Genomic DNA, 16,142 nt, shown 5'->3' with positions numbered 1-16,142 from the left:
AGGTGAAGGAGTTGGAGATCGACTGTGTCGCTACCTTGGGGGTCGGTTTTAAAGCTGCGGTGGATCAGTTGAAAGTCCTCAACCCGCGTTTGGTGACGAAGGGCATTGGTCCATACCATAAGGTCGTGGACGGGCGAATTGAACCAAACCCGGAGTTCGAGGACTGGGAAGATGAGGAGGAACCCCAGGGCGAGGACGACGGTGCCGAGGACGAAGATGGCGATGTTTGACCAGTCTTTTATTATTATGGCCTGTGTGCCGATGTTTTGTGGCCTGCGTGCCAACATTTTGTGGCCTGCGTGCCAAGGTAGCTAGTTGGGCGATGCCCGGATATTTTTTGAAATATTTGGATATCTCCGGCCAATTTGGTCGGTTTTTAATATCCCGTTTTATGCTCCAATGTTTACTTGTGCTTATCTGATGGATGTTTTGTGTTTATGCTTGAATTATGTTTGTGCTCGACCGAGGTTTATGGCCCGGGCGTGTGGGGAACGGTCCGGGTGCGCAGAGCAGGTGTGCGCTATAAGCGAGCGCGAGGCCGCGGTCGGGGCCAGGTGCTCGCGGCGTGAACGATCCCATCGCGAGCTGGGGTTCTGCCGTGCAGGTACTTCCGCGGAGGGTCTGTGTGTAAGGCCCGCCGTGTAGTCGGCTTTGCCTCCTAGTAGGGTTATCCGACTGAAGCTGTCGTGGAGCATACGCGCTTGTACCATGGCGCGAGTCCTCGCCCGTATTTCCCTCGTGTTCGTCACGAGCGGCCGGGTAGTGTTAGGTTGTTTCTAACTGTAGTAGCGTCTGAGTTTTTCAGCATTCCAAGGTCGAGCTAGTTTTTCGCCGAGAAGGTTCTCGAGGTAATACGCACCGTTTTCGGTTTTATCGTACACTCGGTACGGACCTTCCCAGTTTGGGGCTAGTTTGCCTTCGCGTGAATCTTTCATGTTCCTATGGAGCACTAAGTCTCCAACTTCGAAGGAGCGCTTGATGACTTTGGTGTCATGTCTTAACGCTATTTGTTGTTTCAATTTCGCTTCTCGCAGGGAGGATCCTGTTCGGATCTCCTCGACCATGTCGAGCTTTTCTCTCATGGCTTCGTCGTTGAGCTCTTCCTCTAGAGGTGACTCAGTCCGACGAGACGGTTCTCGGATCTCCACGGGGATCACGGCTTCTGTGCCATAGGTTAGCCTGAATGGTGTTTCGCCCGTGGTTGAATGCGGGGTCGTCCTGTATGCCCAGAGGACGCTGTGTAGCTCTTCGACCCAAGCTTTTTTTCGCTTCGCCCAGCCTTCTCTTCAATCCACAGAGGATGACCCGGTTGGCGGCTTCGGCCTGTCCGTTGGTTTGGGGGTGCTCGACTGAAGTGAAGTGCTGCTTTGTCCCGAGTTTGGCCACGAATTCCTGGAATTTTCTGTCCGTGAACTGGGTGCCGTTGTCGGTTATTATCGCCTGTGGTACCCCGAATCGAGCGAGTATGTTCCTCTTGTAAAATCGGAGTACGTTTTGGGATGTGATTTTAGCGAGCGCTTCAGCTTCTATCCATTTTGTGAAGTAATCTACAGCGACCACCAGGTATTTGTTTTGGTAGGAGCCGACCGGGAAAGGTCCGAGGAGGTCCATTCCCCACGTAGAGAAAGGCCAAGGTGAGGAGAGAGATTTGAGCTCGTTCGGTGGTGCCAGGTGCATGTCGGCGTGACGCTGGCATTTGTCGCATTTCTTGACGTACTCTTTGGCGTCCTGCTGCATGGTCGGCCAATAATAGCCGGCTCTGAGGGCTTTCCTAGCTAGTGATCGTCCACCGAGGTGCTGGCCGTTGATTCCATCATGGAGTTCCTGGAGTACCTCTAGTGCTTGCGAGGCGTCGATGCATTTAAGGAGAGGGATGGAGAAACCTCGTCGGTATAGCTTGTTTTCGAGGATAGTGTATGAGCACGCTCGTCTCTTAATTGTTGAGGCTTCTTTCGCGTCGGCGGGGAGTTCGTCTTTTGTGAGGAAGTTGTATACTGGGGTCATCCAGCATTGGTCGTCCCCGATGGCGAATATCTGTGGAGCTCGCGCGTTTTCGCCTACACTTGGCCTGGACAGAATTTCTTGGATAACCGATTTGTTTCCCCCTTTCTTTCTCGTGCTCGCAAGTTTGGACAGTATGTCGGCGCGCGAGTTGTTTTCTCGGGGGATATGCTCGACTTCCGCTTTGGCGAATTTTTTCATTTTATCTTTGACGAGCGCGAGATATTCGGCGAGTACGTCGTTTTTGGCTTGGTACTCGCCGCTGATATGAGATGCGACGAGTTGGGAATCAGTGTAAATCTTGACCTCTCGTGCCCCTATGTCCTCGGTGAGTCTCAGTCCCGCGAGGAGGGCTTCATACTCGGCTTGGTTGTTCGACGTGTTGAAGGAGAGGACTAAAGATACTTCTATGATAAGACCTTCGCCGTTTTCCAAGATAATGCCAACCCCGCTGCCCGAGCTACTTGAGGCGCCATCTACGTAGATGGTCCACTTGTCTTTAGTTGCGTTGGGTGAGTCGGCGATAGAGGTCATTTCGGCTACGAAGTCCGCCAGTGCCTGAGCTTTTAGCGCCTTCCTGCTCTCATACTGTACGTCGAATTCCGAAAGCTCGAGGGACCATCTTAACATTCTGTCGGCCATGTCTGGTCGGCTGAGGAGTTGTTTGATGGGTTGATCCGTCCGAACGAAGATTGTGTGAGCGAGGAAGTAGTATCGTAGCCTCCTGGCCGCTATTACTAGGGCCATGGAGACTTTCTCGATCTGTTGGTATCGTACCTCGGGTCCCTGTAGGGCTTTGCTGGTAAAATACACAGGTTTTTGCCCGTCTACGGTTTCTCGGATCAAAGCCGCGCTGACTGCCTCGTTTGAGACGGCTAGGTAAAGGTACAGAGGTTCGTTGTCGTCAGGTCGAGAAAGGACGGGCGGCGAGGAAAGTACTTGTTTGAGGTGTGCTAGTGCTTGCTCGCACTCCTCGGACCACTCAAAGGCTGCTTCTTTGCGTAGCAGTTTAAAGAAAGGGAGGGCGTGCTGGGCGGATTTCGCGACGAAACGTGATAGCGCCGTGAGTATCCCGTTTAATACTTGGATGGATTTTTTATTGTTGGGAGTAGGGAGCTCGGAGAACGCTCGGCATTTATCCGGGTTGGCTTCTATTCCCCGTTCGGTCAGATAGAAACCGAGGAATTTTCCTGCTCGGACGCCGAATGTGCATTTCTCCGGATTGAAGCGCATCTTGCAGGATCTGGCCCGCTCGAATACGCGCTCGAGATGGGGGGTGTGGTCGGTGTCCCCCCGAGACTTGACGATCATATCGTCCATGTATACCTCGAGGGTGTCGCCGATCTCCCCTTGGAACACTTTGTTCATCATCCGTTGATACGTGGAGCCCGCGTTTTTGAGGCCGAAGGGCATTACGTTGTAGTAGTAATTGCCCGACTCGGTCATGAACGCCGTGTACTGCTTGTCGCTCCTCGCCATCGGGATCTGGTTGTAACCTGAATAAGCATCCATAAAAGATAATAATTTATAGCCGGCCGAGTTGTCGACCAGTCTATCAATGTTTGGTAGCGGATAGGCGTCTTTTGGACATGCCCGGTTAACATCAGTATAATCAACACACATTCTCCATTTTTAATTAGATTTCTTAACAAGTACAACGTTTGAGAGTCAAGTTGAATACTTGGCCTCGGAAATAAAATTCGCCTCTAAGAGGTCTTTTACAGCTTTCTCGGCAGCCTCCGCTTTCTCGGGAGACTGCCGACGCCTACGTTGAACTACGGCCTTTGCGGCTGGATTGATGGAGAGGTGGTGGCAGGCGACCTCAGGGTCGAGTCCGGGCATTTCGCGGCGCTCCAGGCGAACAGATCAGCATTGGCTCGAAGACAGGCTATGAGCTGCTTCCTCGGAAGGTCTGGGATCCCCTTACCGATTTTTGTAACACCCCTTTTATACCCCAAATTAAATAAGCATATAATCAGAGAATAAGCATGCATATAATTCAAAAGGGTGTCACATCGATGTTTTCAAAAACTAAAAGCTTTTAAAAACCGACATCATTTATCTACAATATATGATACACCTGGTCATTTCAAATAACACTTCTTAATTAATCATATTTTATCCAGAATATGCATTCACAGCGGAAACTACTAAATACTCATGTATTTCATAAAATGATCCATGTCCCATACCATGATCAAGTCTCAATAATCATATCAACATAAATTAAAACATAATTCGGAATATTTGGCTTAAGAGCCCATCAAACAACAAGTAATAACATAACAGGTTCTCAAATCACGCGTAATACATAACGGAATAGAAACATGAGTTCAAATAACTAGTCTACCCAGTGTTACATGACCAGAGCATCGACTTACTACCTAATCTCCAAAAACTCAGAAGAAACTCCGACTAAGATCACACGCGAACTACTAACTCCAGAACCTGCATGTCGCCAAACGAGGGCAACATTAAAACAGAAGGGTGAGAATACGAATCATTATGAAGAAAGTATAATAAGATACAATGGTTAAATCAACAATTCAAGTAATTAATCACACTATGTATAGCCATGTAGATAATAATAATTGATCGATATTTCACGTGTTATCAAGTATACATTAAGTATAAAGAGTATAATATTTCCATTCCAATATTATATTCTCAATTACGCACACAACCATAATTATCACATATTCACACATTTAATCAAATATGCATTCAAACATCACTCATTTCAATTATCAAGCTCATACACACATCACAACTACATCAACTTCACATAATCAATTATCGCATAATTCTAATGTGACTCAATGCAAGATATGTGACGCTATGCATGTTGTACCGCAATGTGAACCCAATGTTTCACCGCTTTCCGATTCAATATCTAGAATCCAAGCCACGCTTCCGATCCGGACAAGACCAAAGCCCATCAAAATGTAAACATATAGTTTACCGCTTCCGATTCACTCTAGAATCTAAGCCTCGCTTTTGTTTCAAAGCAAACCACCTTTGTTTCAAGGCACACCATGATATGAATGTATGTACAATGCTAATCAAACATATGCAATTAAGATCATCTCTACCATCTTAATATTTAGCATATCACAATAATTCACTCTATGAATTATCCACAATATTGTACACAACATTCTCAACACATACATACCATTCACATATAAAAGGCCAATTAATCAATTACGATTCACAAAGTCCAATTAACACTAGTATCCATATTATCTCATGTCAATTCACATTTACCACATATATATGAATATACACATTATTAAAACAACATCATTGTCATAGCAATATATTATTCTCAACATAAATATTCGAGCCAAAAATACAATTACGGAAAAAATTTCAAAATACCGTAATTTACCGATAAACCGAATAAGTTATCCAAGTCCAAACATAATCTGATTAAATAGACTCATCGCAATTAATTCAATTATTAGTTTAACCAATTAATATCAAACTATATTAATTTAATTCACTTCTGTTTCTATTTCATTTCCACTTTCTACCATTCTATCGCTCAAGACCATTTTTATTGAAAAGAATATCGCGCTAGCTTTCTAACGCTTCGAACGAAGACTCAAACGGAGTTACGGTTCAAAAGATATGAATTGTTAGAGTTTCAACGAAAAAGGAAACACCGACATCATACACTAACAACTCTAAACATGTCAAAATTACGCAAAACAAATAAAAATATGACTCTTAATAACTCAAAACAACTCTGACAACTTATTTTTAACTCTAATAACTCTACTGACAACTCTAACAACTCTATTCACAATTCTATTAAATTGTTATAATTTATTTATAAAGAATATTTAAATAAAACACAATTTCGGTCGATTCTTAAAAATCACAATTTTAACAAAATAACACCACCATGCTAATCTACTAATTAAACTTAGCTACCCTATAAATTTTTATTAAATTCCGGACAACTAATTATACCGCTTAATTCGGCTATTCGGTAAAACGGAACTGTTTGAATTATATTATACTTTTCTTTTTCTCGCTACAGTAGGTAAATGAATCAAGTTATAATTGGCGCTACAGTATGTGGCTAATAAGACATATGGCATTTGAAACTAAGTGGTATACCCACTTTCTATTGGATTTTTGCTACAGTAGAAAAGAAGTAGAAAGAACACTGCATATTTTCTCTTCTTTTCCGCTACAGTATGGAACATGATATATATAGCATTCATACTACTTCATAATTTCATTTATTTCAAACAAATTCCAAATTATATTAACACAGTATTTCTATTACCAAATAAATTTCCAATTTCATTTGCAAATACACAATCAAATCTAATCATGTTAATCTACCCATTGAACTAATTATACTAACCCATAATAATAAGGATTCTCCCCCTTACCTCTTCAATGTCTCCTCCAAACCCTAGCTCCTCTTTGTTCTTCCCCTTTCTCTTTTCCCTTTTTTCTTCTTCTTTTCTTTCTCTGTCTCTCTCTATCCGAAAATGAAAAGGAAAAATGAAAGAAAATGTGGCACTCCCTCATATTGACTCTTACTATCATATGTTATATGGGCCTAAATATAACACTCCCTATTTACTCCTAACATCATTAAATAAGCCCAATAAAATATATATACTATATATTATTTATATTTTAGTTACTAAATTAAATAACACCAATAATTATATAGACACCAATCTACACACCAAGTTAATTAATATAATCAATTATTATACTATCTAACAATCAATTAGTTAATTGACACACCAAATAAAGTCAAATAAAATAGTAAAATAAATACCGATAAAATCCTCTAATAACTCAATGTCTCATATTTCCGGTCAGATCTTAATTACACGAAAAATTCTCAAAATGCTAAATATTGACTCATTAATATTTCTAATACTAAAAATATTAAATTTTTCGATTAAATATTTGTCCGCTATCCCTAACTAATACCGACTAAATTGTCCTAAAACACAAAAATTTCAATAAACATCACAAATGACTAAATTAAAAAAATAATTATTAAAAACACCAAATAATATAATTACTAATATAATTAATAAAAATCGGGATGTTACAACTCTCCCCCACTTAGAATATTTTCGTCCTCGAAAATTCAGTCGACATGACCATCTCAACAATGAAACCACACCTACCCTCTCCAGATTCATACCGAAACAAGGTGTTCCACACTTTCGACCATACAAAGCTTCACAAAGCATCATTTCAATAATCGAATGGAATACTATACAAACACTCAATCTTTTCGATGCACAACTTAGCAAGTCTCTCTATCGAATAATCCATTCTCGTTGGAAATAAATGAGCACATTTCGTCAAACTATCCACAACGACCCAAATTGCTCACAATTACTCGATGTCCTTCATCCAAGACTCTCTTATTCAAATCTGAAACATCAGGAATACAAGCTTGATCACGACATCTCATAACACCGTTCTTCTCAATATGAAATTATCACCTTTTCCTTGATTAATCAATGTCATCTTGTCAACTAATTTCAAATCCAATTCCAACCCTCTCTAATCTCGTCAAGAATACTACAAGTAATTTTCAACATAACAAGCTTAACACACGAAATAGTCGCTTCACAACCAAACTCAAATCTCGAAATTGTTTCAACAATCCCAACTCTGGAATCATCAACATAGACATATGCAATGATTTCCTACTCAATGCGTCGGTTACAACATTCGCTTTTCCAGGATGGTAATTCAACCCAAAATCATAATCCTTCGAAATTCCACTCGCCTTGTTTTCCTCATATTCAATTCTTGTAGTCACTACACACCTCAAATCTCGATCCAAACAATAATGCCTCTTAAGTTTCAAAACAGACCCAACGACGGATAACTCTCATTCATACGTCGAATAAATCCTCTCACGAATTCTCAGTTGCCTTGAAGCATAAACCACCACTTGTCAATTTTTCATCAACACACCTCAGCTCAAAATCACATATCCAGGGAAACTCACTTCCTTCACTAAACTCATACTTAGAAAATTGAGCATATAACTTCTTCTCTTTCAACACCGATAACACAATCCTTATATGTTCAACATGATCATCTTGCCTCTTAGAATTAAATCCTCAAGAAATGTTACCTTAGGGAACCTTCTTTCTTCTTAATCGACAAAACAAGCGCAACCTTACGGCTACACACCCAGACGAATGAACCTCTTGTCATATAACACCTCAACTTGACCCTTCAAATTCTTCCTAGTTATTTTACACACTACAAAATTAGTAAGACAAGTCTATCTCGTCCAATTACGACCTCGTCTCCTATCAACAATAGATTAAGGGTGATCAAGTCCTCAATTTGTCGATAGACAGTCGACAATCATAATGAAACATAAACCTTCATTACTAAACTACAATATCATTCCTTCAAATCTTGTATTCAAAACCACCTAAACTACCGAGATCCAAAATCTCTCATGAGGTTACAATTACTCGATTTAACTCCAAACAACTCAAATCAATATTCTCATCAAATTAAACTCACAGAGACAAACTAAGTCAATTTCAAAATCTCTACCAAAAATGCTCAACGGAGAATTCAACACACAAAGAAGTAGAACAAAACTCATAGCAAGAGTATCAATAACCATACTTCTACGCGTAATAGATAAAATAAGATCCAATCTGATAGCACAATCCAAAGAATGAAAGTATGCGTTGCACCATTATCAATAATAAAGCACGTACCTCAAATTAGCTTCTCCTTAGCAGTGGCCTCAGCACCAGACAACGCAAACACTTTTCCTTTCGCTTGCTCCTTCTTTGGCTTGTCACACATGGCATAATTGTGTCCTTGCTCACCACAACTGTAGCAAATCCTACTCGAACCAACTCCACAATCAACAGTTTTGTGACCCATATCGCCACACCTGTAGCACTTAATCGGAGTAGAAGCTCCTCCCCTGCTTGCCTTCTTGCCAAAACCATATTGTTTCCTCATGTCATCATACGATTTTCCACAGAATTGTTCTCTTTCTTGTTTCAATTCCAGATCTCTCACTTCTTTCTTTCCACGCACACTTCTGGAAAATAGTTTTCCAAAAATGCATCACGGAAAAGATTCCAAGTAACTTCAATACCTTCCTCATCAAATCTCCGCACATTATTACTCCACCAATCCTCGGCTCCTTTCGTCAGCATGTGAGTACCAAATTGTACCTTCTGTACATCAGTACAACTCATGACTTGAAATATCTTCTCCATTTCTCTCATCCATGCCTGTGCTTTGTCCGGTCCATACATTCCTTCAAAGATCGGCGGGTTGCACCTTTGAAAGTCTCCAAAAGCACGGAACTCATCCTTTCCTCCATAACCGACATTCTCTTGCAGCTCTTGTCCAATCGCACTAGTCCACCTCATCACTGCCTCAACATTAATGTTACCATTCCTTCCTGCAGTCATTGTCCTAAGACATCCAACAACCAAACAGGCAAAACAGTATCGATTGTGTCAGATACACAAATCAAATACAACAGGATTCGACAACATTAACGCCTATTGACCAACTGGTCGACCATGCTCTGATACCACTAATGTAACACCCCTTTTATACCCCAAATTAAATAAGCATATAATCAGAGAATAAGCATGCATATAATTCAAAAGGGTGTCACATCGATGTTTTCAAAAACTAAAAGCTTTTAAAAACCGACATCATTTATCTACAATATATGATACACCTGGTCATTTCAAATAACACTTCTTAATTAATCATATTTTATCCAGAATATGCATTCACAGCGGAAACTACTAAATACTCATGTATTTCATAAAATGATCCATGTCCCATACCATGATCAAGTCTCAATAATCATATCAACATAAATTAAAACATAATTCGGAATATTTGGCTTAAGAGCCCATCAAACAACAAGTAATAACATAACAGGTTCTCAAATCACGCGTAATACATAACGGAATAGAAACATGAGTTCAAATAACTAGTCTACCCAGTGTTACATGACCAGAGCATCGACTTACTACCTAATCTCCAAAAACTCAGAAGAAACTCCGACTAAGATCACACGCGAACTACTAACTCCAGAACCTGCATGTCGCCAAACGAGGGCAACATTAAAACAGAAGGGTGAGAATACGAATCATTATGAAGAAAGTATAATAAGATACAATGGTTAAATCAACAATTCAAGTAATTAATCACACTATGTATAGCCATGTAGATAATAATAATTGATCGATATTTCACGTGTTATCAAGTATACATTAAGTATAAAGAGTATAATATTTCCATTCCAATATTATATTCTCAATTACGCACACAACCATAATTATCACATATTCACACATTTAATCAAATATGCATTCAAACATCACTCATTTCAATTATCAAGCTCATACACACATCACAACTACATCAACTTCACATAATCAATTATCGCATAATTCTAATGTGACTCAATGCAAGATATGTGACGCTATGCATGTGGTACCGCAATGTGAACCCAATGTTTCACCGCTTTCCGATTCAATATCTAGAATCCAAGCCACGCTTCCGATCCGGACAAGACCAAAGCCCACCAAAATGTAAACATATAGTTTACCGCTTCCGATTCACTCTAGAATCTAAGCCTCGCTTTTGTTTCAAAGCAAACCACCTTTGTTTCAAGGCACACCATGATATGAATGTATGTACAATGCTAATCAAGCATATGCAATTAAGATCATCTCTACCATCTTAATATTTAGCATATCACAATAATTCACTCTATGAATTATCCACAATATTGTACACAACATTCTCAACACATACATACCATTCACATATAAAAGGCCAATTAATCAATTACGATTCACAAAGTCCAATTAACACTAGTATCCATATTATCTCATGTCAATTCACATTTACCACATATATATGAATATACACATTATTAAAACAACATCATTGTCATAGCAATATATTATTCTCAACATAAATATTCGAGCCAAAAATACAATTACGGAAAAAATTTCAAAATACCGTAATTTACCGATAAACCGAATAAGTTATCCAAGTCCAAACATAATCTGATTAAATAGACTCATCGCAATTAATTCAATTATTAGTTTAACCAATTAATATCAAACTATATTAATTTAATTCACTTCTCTTTCTATTTCATTTCCACTTTCTACCATTCTATCGCTCAAGACCATTTTTATTGAAAAGAATATCGCGCTAGCTTTCTAACGCTTCGAACGAAGACTCAAACGGAGTTACGGTTCAAAAGATATGAATTGTTAGAGTTTCAACGAAAAAGGAAACACCGACATCATACACTAACAACTCTAAACATGTCAAAATTACGCAAAACAAATAAAAATATGACTCTTAATAACTCAAAACAACTCTGACAACTTATTTTTAACTCTAATAACTCTACTGACAACTCTAACAACTCTATTCACAATTCTATTAAATTGTTATAATTTATTTATAAAGAATATTTAAATAAAACACAATTTCGGTCGATTCTTAAAAATCACAATTTTAACAAAATAACACCACCATGCTAATCTACTAATTAAACTTAGCTACCCTATAAATTTTTATTAAATTCCGGACAACTAATTATACCGCTTAATTCGGCTATTCGGTAAAACGGAACTGTTTGAATTATATTATACTTTTCTTTTTCTCGCTACAGTAGGTAAATGAATCAAGTTATAATTGGCGCTACAGTATGTGGCTAATAAGACATATGGCATTTGAAACTAAGTGGTATACCCACTTTCTATTGGATTTTTGCTACAGTAGAAAAGAAGTAGAAAGAACACTGCATATTTTCTCTTCTTTTCCGCTACAGTATGGAACATGATATATATAGCATTCATACTACTTCATAATTTCATTTATTTCAAACAAATTCCAAATTATATTAACACAGTATTTCTATTACCAAATAAATTTCCAATTTCATTTGCAAATACACAATCAAATAACATTTTTATGGGTTTCAATTAACAACAACCTAATCATGTTAATCTACCCATTGAACTAATTATACTAACCCATAATAATAAGGATTCTCCCCCTTACCTCTTCAATGTCTCCTCCAAACCCTAGCTCCTCTTTGTTCTTCCCCTTTCTCTTTTCCCTTTTTTCTTCTTCTTTTCTTTCTCTGTCTCTCTCTATCCGAAAATGAAAACGAAAAATGAAAGAAAATGTGGCACTCCCTCATATTGACTCTTACTATCATATGCTATATGGGCCTAAATATAACACTCCCTATTTACTCCTAACATCATTAAATAAGCCCAATAAAATATATATACTATATATTATTTATATTTTAGTTACTAAATTAAATAACACCAATAATTATATAGACACCAATCTACACACCAAGTTAATTAATATAATCAATTATTATACTATCTAACAATCAATTAGTTAATTGACACACCAAATAAAGTCAAATAAAATAGTAAAATAAATACCGATAAAATCCTCTAATAACTCAATGTCTCATATTTCCGGTCAGATCTTAATTACACGAAAAATTCTCAAAATGCTAAATATTGACTCATTAATATTTCTAATACTAAAAATATTAAATTTTTCGATTAAATATTTGCCCGCTATCCCTAACTAATACTGACTAAATTGTCCTAAAACACAAAAATTTCAATAAACATCACAAATGACTAAATTAAAAAAATAATTATTAAAAACACCAAATAATATAATTACTAATATAATTAATAAAAATCGGGATGTTACAATTTTCACTACTTTGTCAGGGTTTTCGCCCAAGGGGACCAGCTCGAAATCTCCGTCCGGAACTGGTCGGAAGGGGTGAGGTGATTTGGATCTCGACTCTTCCCCAGTCTTTTGTTCTTCTTCTGCAAACCGGGCGTCCAGGTCGACTGAGCTGACGTTGGTTGTCTGATGCTGGTCTTCCCGAGGATGCTTGTCTTCGGCCCTTGGCTTTTTGTTGGAGCTGGTCGGCGGAGCGATCAGTTCTAATCCTTTGACGGAAGCGTCGAAGATTCTTCTGGCTGCTTCAATATCGGCGTTGATGGTGGCCACTCGTCCGGTCCTCGTGTAGAACTTCATCTTCAGGTGGACTGTGGAGGGTACGACGGTCAGTTCGGCCAGAGTGGGGCGTCCGATGATGCAGTTGTACAGGGTTTTGCAGTCGATCACCAAGAACCTAGTTTTGACTTGCCTGGAAGCCTCTCCTTCTCCGAAGGTGACAATCAGTTCGACGTAACCCCATGGTTTGGTGGTAGTCCGGAAGAGATGGGAGTACATGATGTCGACCGAGCTGCCTTCATCGACTAAGACCCGTCGAACATCGAAGTTCGCCATTCTTGCCCGGACGAGCAGAGGAATTGTGGCGTTTGGAGCTCCGCCGGGTAGTTCTTCCAGGTAGAATGTGATCGGTTCAGATTTTCCTCGGAACTTTCTCAGTGTGGGGCCGAGGTCTGCGTTGGCGCTGAGCAGCTCATCGAACTTTCTCTTTACTGAACTGATGGTGAGAGAGCCCGGATCTCCGCCGTTGGAGACGACCATGGCGAATGGGAATCCTTCCCATTTGCTGAGTGCGGCAGGTGCCCCGACCGATGGTATGAAATCTTCAGGTCGGGTCACTGACAGGGCTACTTGTAGGGGCCTGTTGTCCGGCGAATTCCCTTCGTCAGAGTTTCTGCGGTCGTCCCTTCGGGAAGGTTCCCCTTTCTGTGTGTATTTTGAAAGGCGACCTTCCTTGATCAGTGTTTCAATAGCGTCCTTGAGGTGAATGCAATCCTCGGTCATATGTCCATGGCTCCTGTGGTATTTGCAGTACTTGGACTTGTCGGTTCCTGGCCTCGCGGGGTTTGACTTCGGGGGTCTGATGTTCGACTTTTTGAAGTCAGTGTTTTGGCATTCGGCTAGGATCCTTTCCCGTGAGGCGTTCAGCGGGGTATATTCGTTGAAACGACCAGAAGGTCCCCGGCGTTCTTTGGTGTCGAGAGACCTGTCGTCTTTCCTTCTCTCGTGCCCGCGCCTCGAAGTTGAGGGCTCATGGTTTGAACTGCGGGCGGCGTCGTTGCCCCGTGACGCTCTCGTGGCCGCGGCCTCTGCTTCCTCATATCTGATGAAGGCCTGAGCCTTGCGAAGGAGGGCGTTCATGGAGTGGACCTCCTCAATCTTGATGGCCTTTTTGAAGTCGCTTCCGGGGAGGAGCCCTCGTTCGAGTAGGTACCTCTTCATGTAGTCTGCGGTCTGCACTTGGACAGCTTCTTTGTTGAACCTGTCGAGGTAGTCTCTCAAAGATTCGTTGGTACCTTGGATTACTGCCTCAAGATTTGCTTCTGATTTCGGTTGCCGACGAGACGCGGTGAAGTGACTTAGGAAAAGATCCTTCAGTTCAGTCCAGGAGTGGATGGAGTTAGGGGGCAGATTCCTGTACCAATTCATCGCGCCTTTCCTTAGTGTGGTCGGAAAGATGCGGCATTTGATGGATCCTCGCACCACATGGTAGTCCATGACAGCTTCGATGCTCCTGATGTGGTCATCAGGGTCGGTGGTCCCGTCATAGTGGTCCAAGGCTGGTGGCTTTTCCATCCTCCGGGGAAGACGAACACGCCGGATTTGCTCGGACAGGGGACTGCGGAAATCCTCTTCGTCGCTAGGTTCAGGGGAGTTTGAATGTCTGCCCCGCTGGGGCTTAGTGCGTGGTTTGCCCGAGATTTTGCGGTTGTCTTTTGGAGAATGCTCGCGGACTTTCTGCACGGCTTTGGAGGGGCCTCGGTGCTCCTGCTCGGGTGAGAGACTCTTGGCTTCAGTGGTTTCAGGTTTCTGATTCTTCCGAGTCTTTCGAGGTGGAGAGCGGGAATAAGACCGCTGGCGCCGGTTTCTCCTCGAGGGGGAGCGAGACCTAGATGGACTGCGCTTGCGACTTCTCCTCGGGGGAGACCGCGAAGAGGAATAGGAACGTGACCGATGGCGTCTCCGTCGGGGGGAGCGATATCGTCGATTCCTTTCCAGGTCGTGGATGCGGTCGCCCTGTTGGCGGATGAGGCGGTTGGTCTTCTGCAGCTCTTTGAGTAGGAGAATGGCAGTCGGATCAGCGCCCTCGGGAACGTTGATCTGTTCCTCCTCGTCTGGGCTACGGCTTCTTCGTCTGTCAGAGGTGTGGGTGAACGAGGAAGCGTGTTGCCCGTCTCGAGTATCGGTTTCGTTCACCACTTGGAGCTGATCTGGTTCAGTCTGGGGCCGGGTCTGCCCGTCTTCCCCGTTCTGAACTTGTCCTTCAGGATGGGCTTGTTCAACGTTCTGGACTTGTTGAAGGCCGTGCACATGTTGAATGTGCTGAATCTGTTGTCTCTGTCCGGTAAAAACACGTTCCTGCCGACGGCGGTTTGTCAGTTCGCGGCTGGAATCTTCAATCAGTTGTTCTAGGACAAAGGGATCAGGACTGGGTGTGTTGTTGTTGGCCATGACGATGGTGAAAGGTTATGCTTTGATCTTTGTTAAAGAAGGGGGAGCAAGGTTCCCACAGACGGTGCCACTGGTCGTACCTGATCAGAAGAATCGTCAAGGCGTAATGTCTGGCTTGAAGAGCAAGATGGGGGGGGGTACCTGCAAGGTTCTCCGATGCTTAAGTCAGTAGCTATCAGAGAATGAGGTTTAGAGTTGAGAATAGAATACCTGACCCTCTAGTGAAAGAGGGTATTTATAGCCCCCAGCGCTGGGCCAAGGTTCCCTAATTGGGCCAAATCCAACTGGAGCCCCACGTGCTAGGGAACTGCCAGAACGTCCCATGCTAGGGCTGAGTCAGCAGGAGACTCACGTTCTGGATGCACATAGCGTAGGTGTAATACGGTGAACTGACTTTTATATTGGAATGTTGCGGATAGCAAGAGTCGCCACCGACTTTTATTTTATCCAATTAATAGAAAGGCTAAAAGAACAGAAAAAGACCTTTTAAAAGATTTTGAGTTCGGGGGGTAAGTTATGCAAAGGGAAGGTGTAAGGCACCCTTTGCATCCATGGTTATCCATGGGCTCTTAATTGCTTAGCTCACTTGTATATTGTTTGAAATGTTTGAAAATGAGGTGTGAAAAGTAAAAACTTTGAAGAAGAACTTTAGC

General features: G+C 41.5%; 1 protein-coding gene across 1 annotated transcript; it reads right to left on the bottom strand.

The window, feature by feature from the left end:
• Window positions 1–12,647: 12,647 nt before the first annotated feature.
• On the bottom strand, window positions 12,648–15,489 carry LOC131605970 (uncharacterized). The gene is made up of 2 exons (XM_058878256.1): window positions 14,521–15,489; window positions 12,648–12,671 (listed from the first exon to the last, which is right to left on the bottom strand). Exons 1-2 carry the CDS (start codon window positions 15,487–15,489, stop codon window positions 12,648–12,650), a joined length of 993 nt encoding a protein of 330 aa, XP_058734239.1.
• Window positions 15,490–16,142: the final 653 nt, after the last annotated feature.

This window comes from Vicia villosa, linkage group LG5, assembly GCF_029867415.1.
Source record: "Vicia villosa cultivar HV-30 ecotype Madison, WI linkage group LG5, Vvil1.0, whole genome shotgun sequence".
NCBI lineage: Eukaryota > Viridiplantae > Streptophyta > Magnoliopsida > Fabales > Fabaceae > Vicia > Vicia villosa.
This window is presented reverse-complemented; position numbering and strand designations above follow the sequence as displayed.

Excerpts from the sequence above, each read along its gene's own strand:
- LOC131605970 (XM_058878256.1), bottom strand. The coding sequence starts at position 15,489 with ATGGCCAACAACAACACACCCAGTCCTGATCCCTTTGTCCTAGAACAA. Across the intron at positions 12,672-14,520 it reads CTGTCATGGACTACCATGTG|GACAATTTAGTCAGTATTAG; the intron begins GTGCGAGGATCC and ends TTTGTGTTTTAG.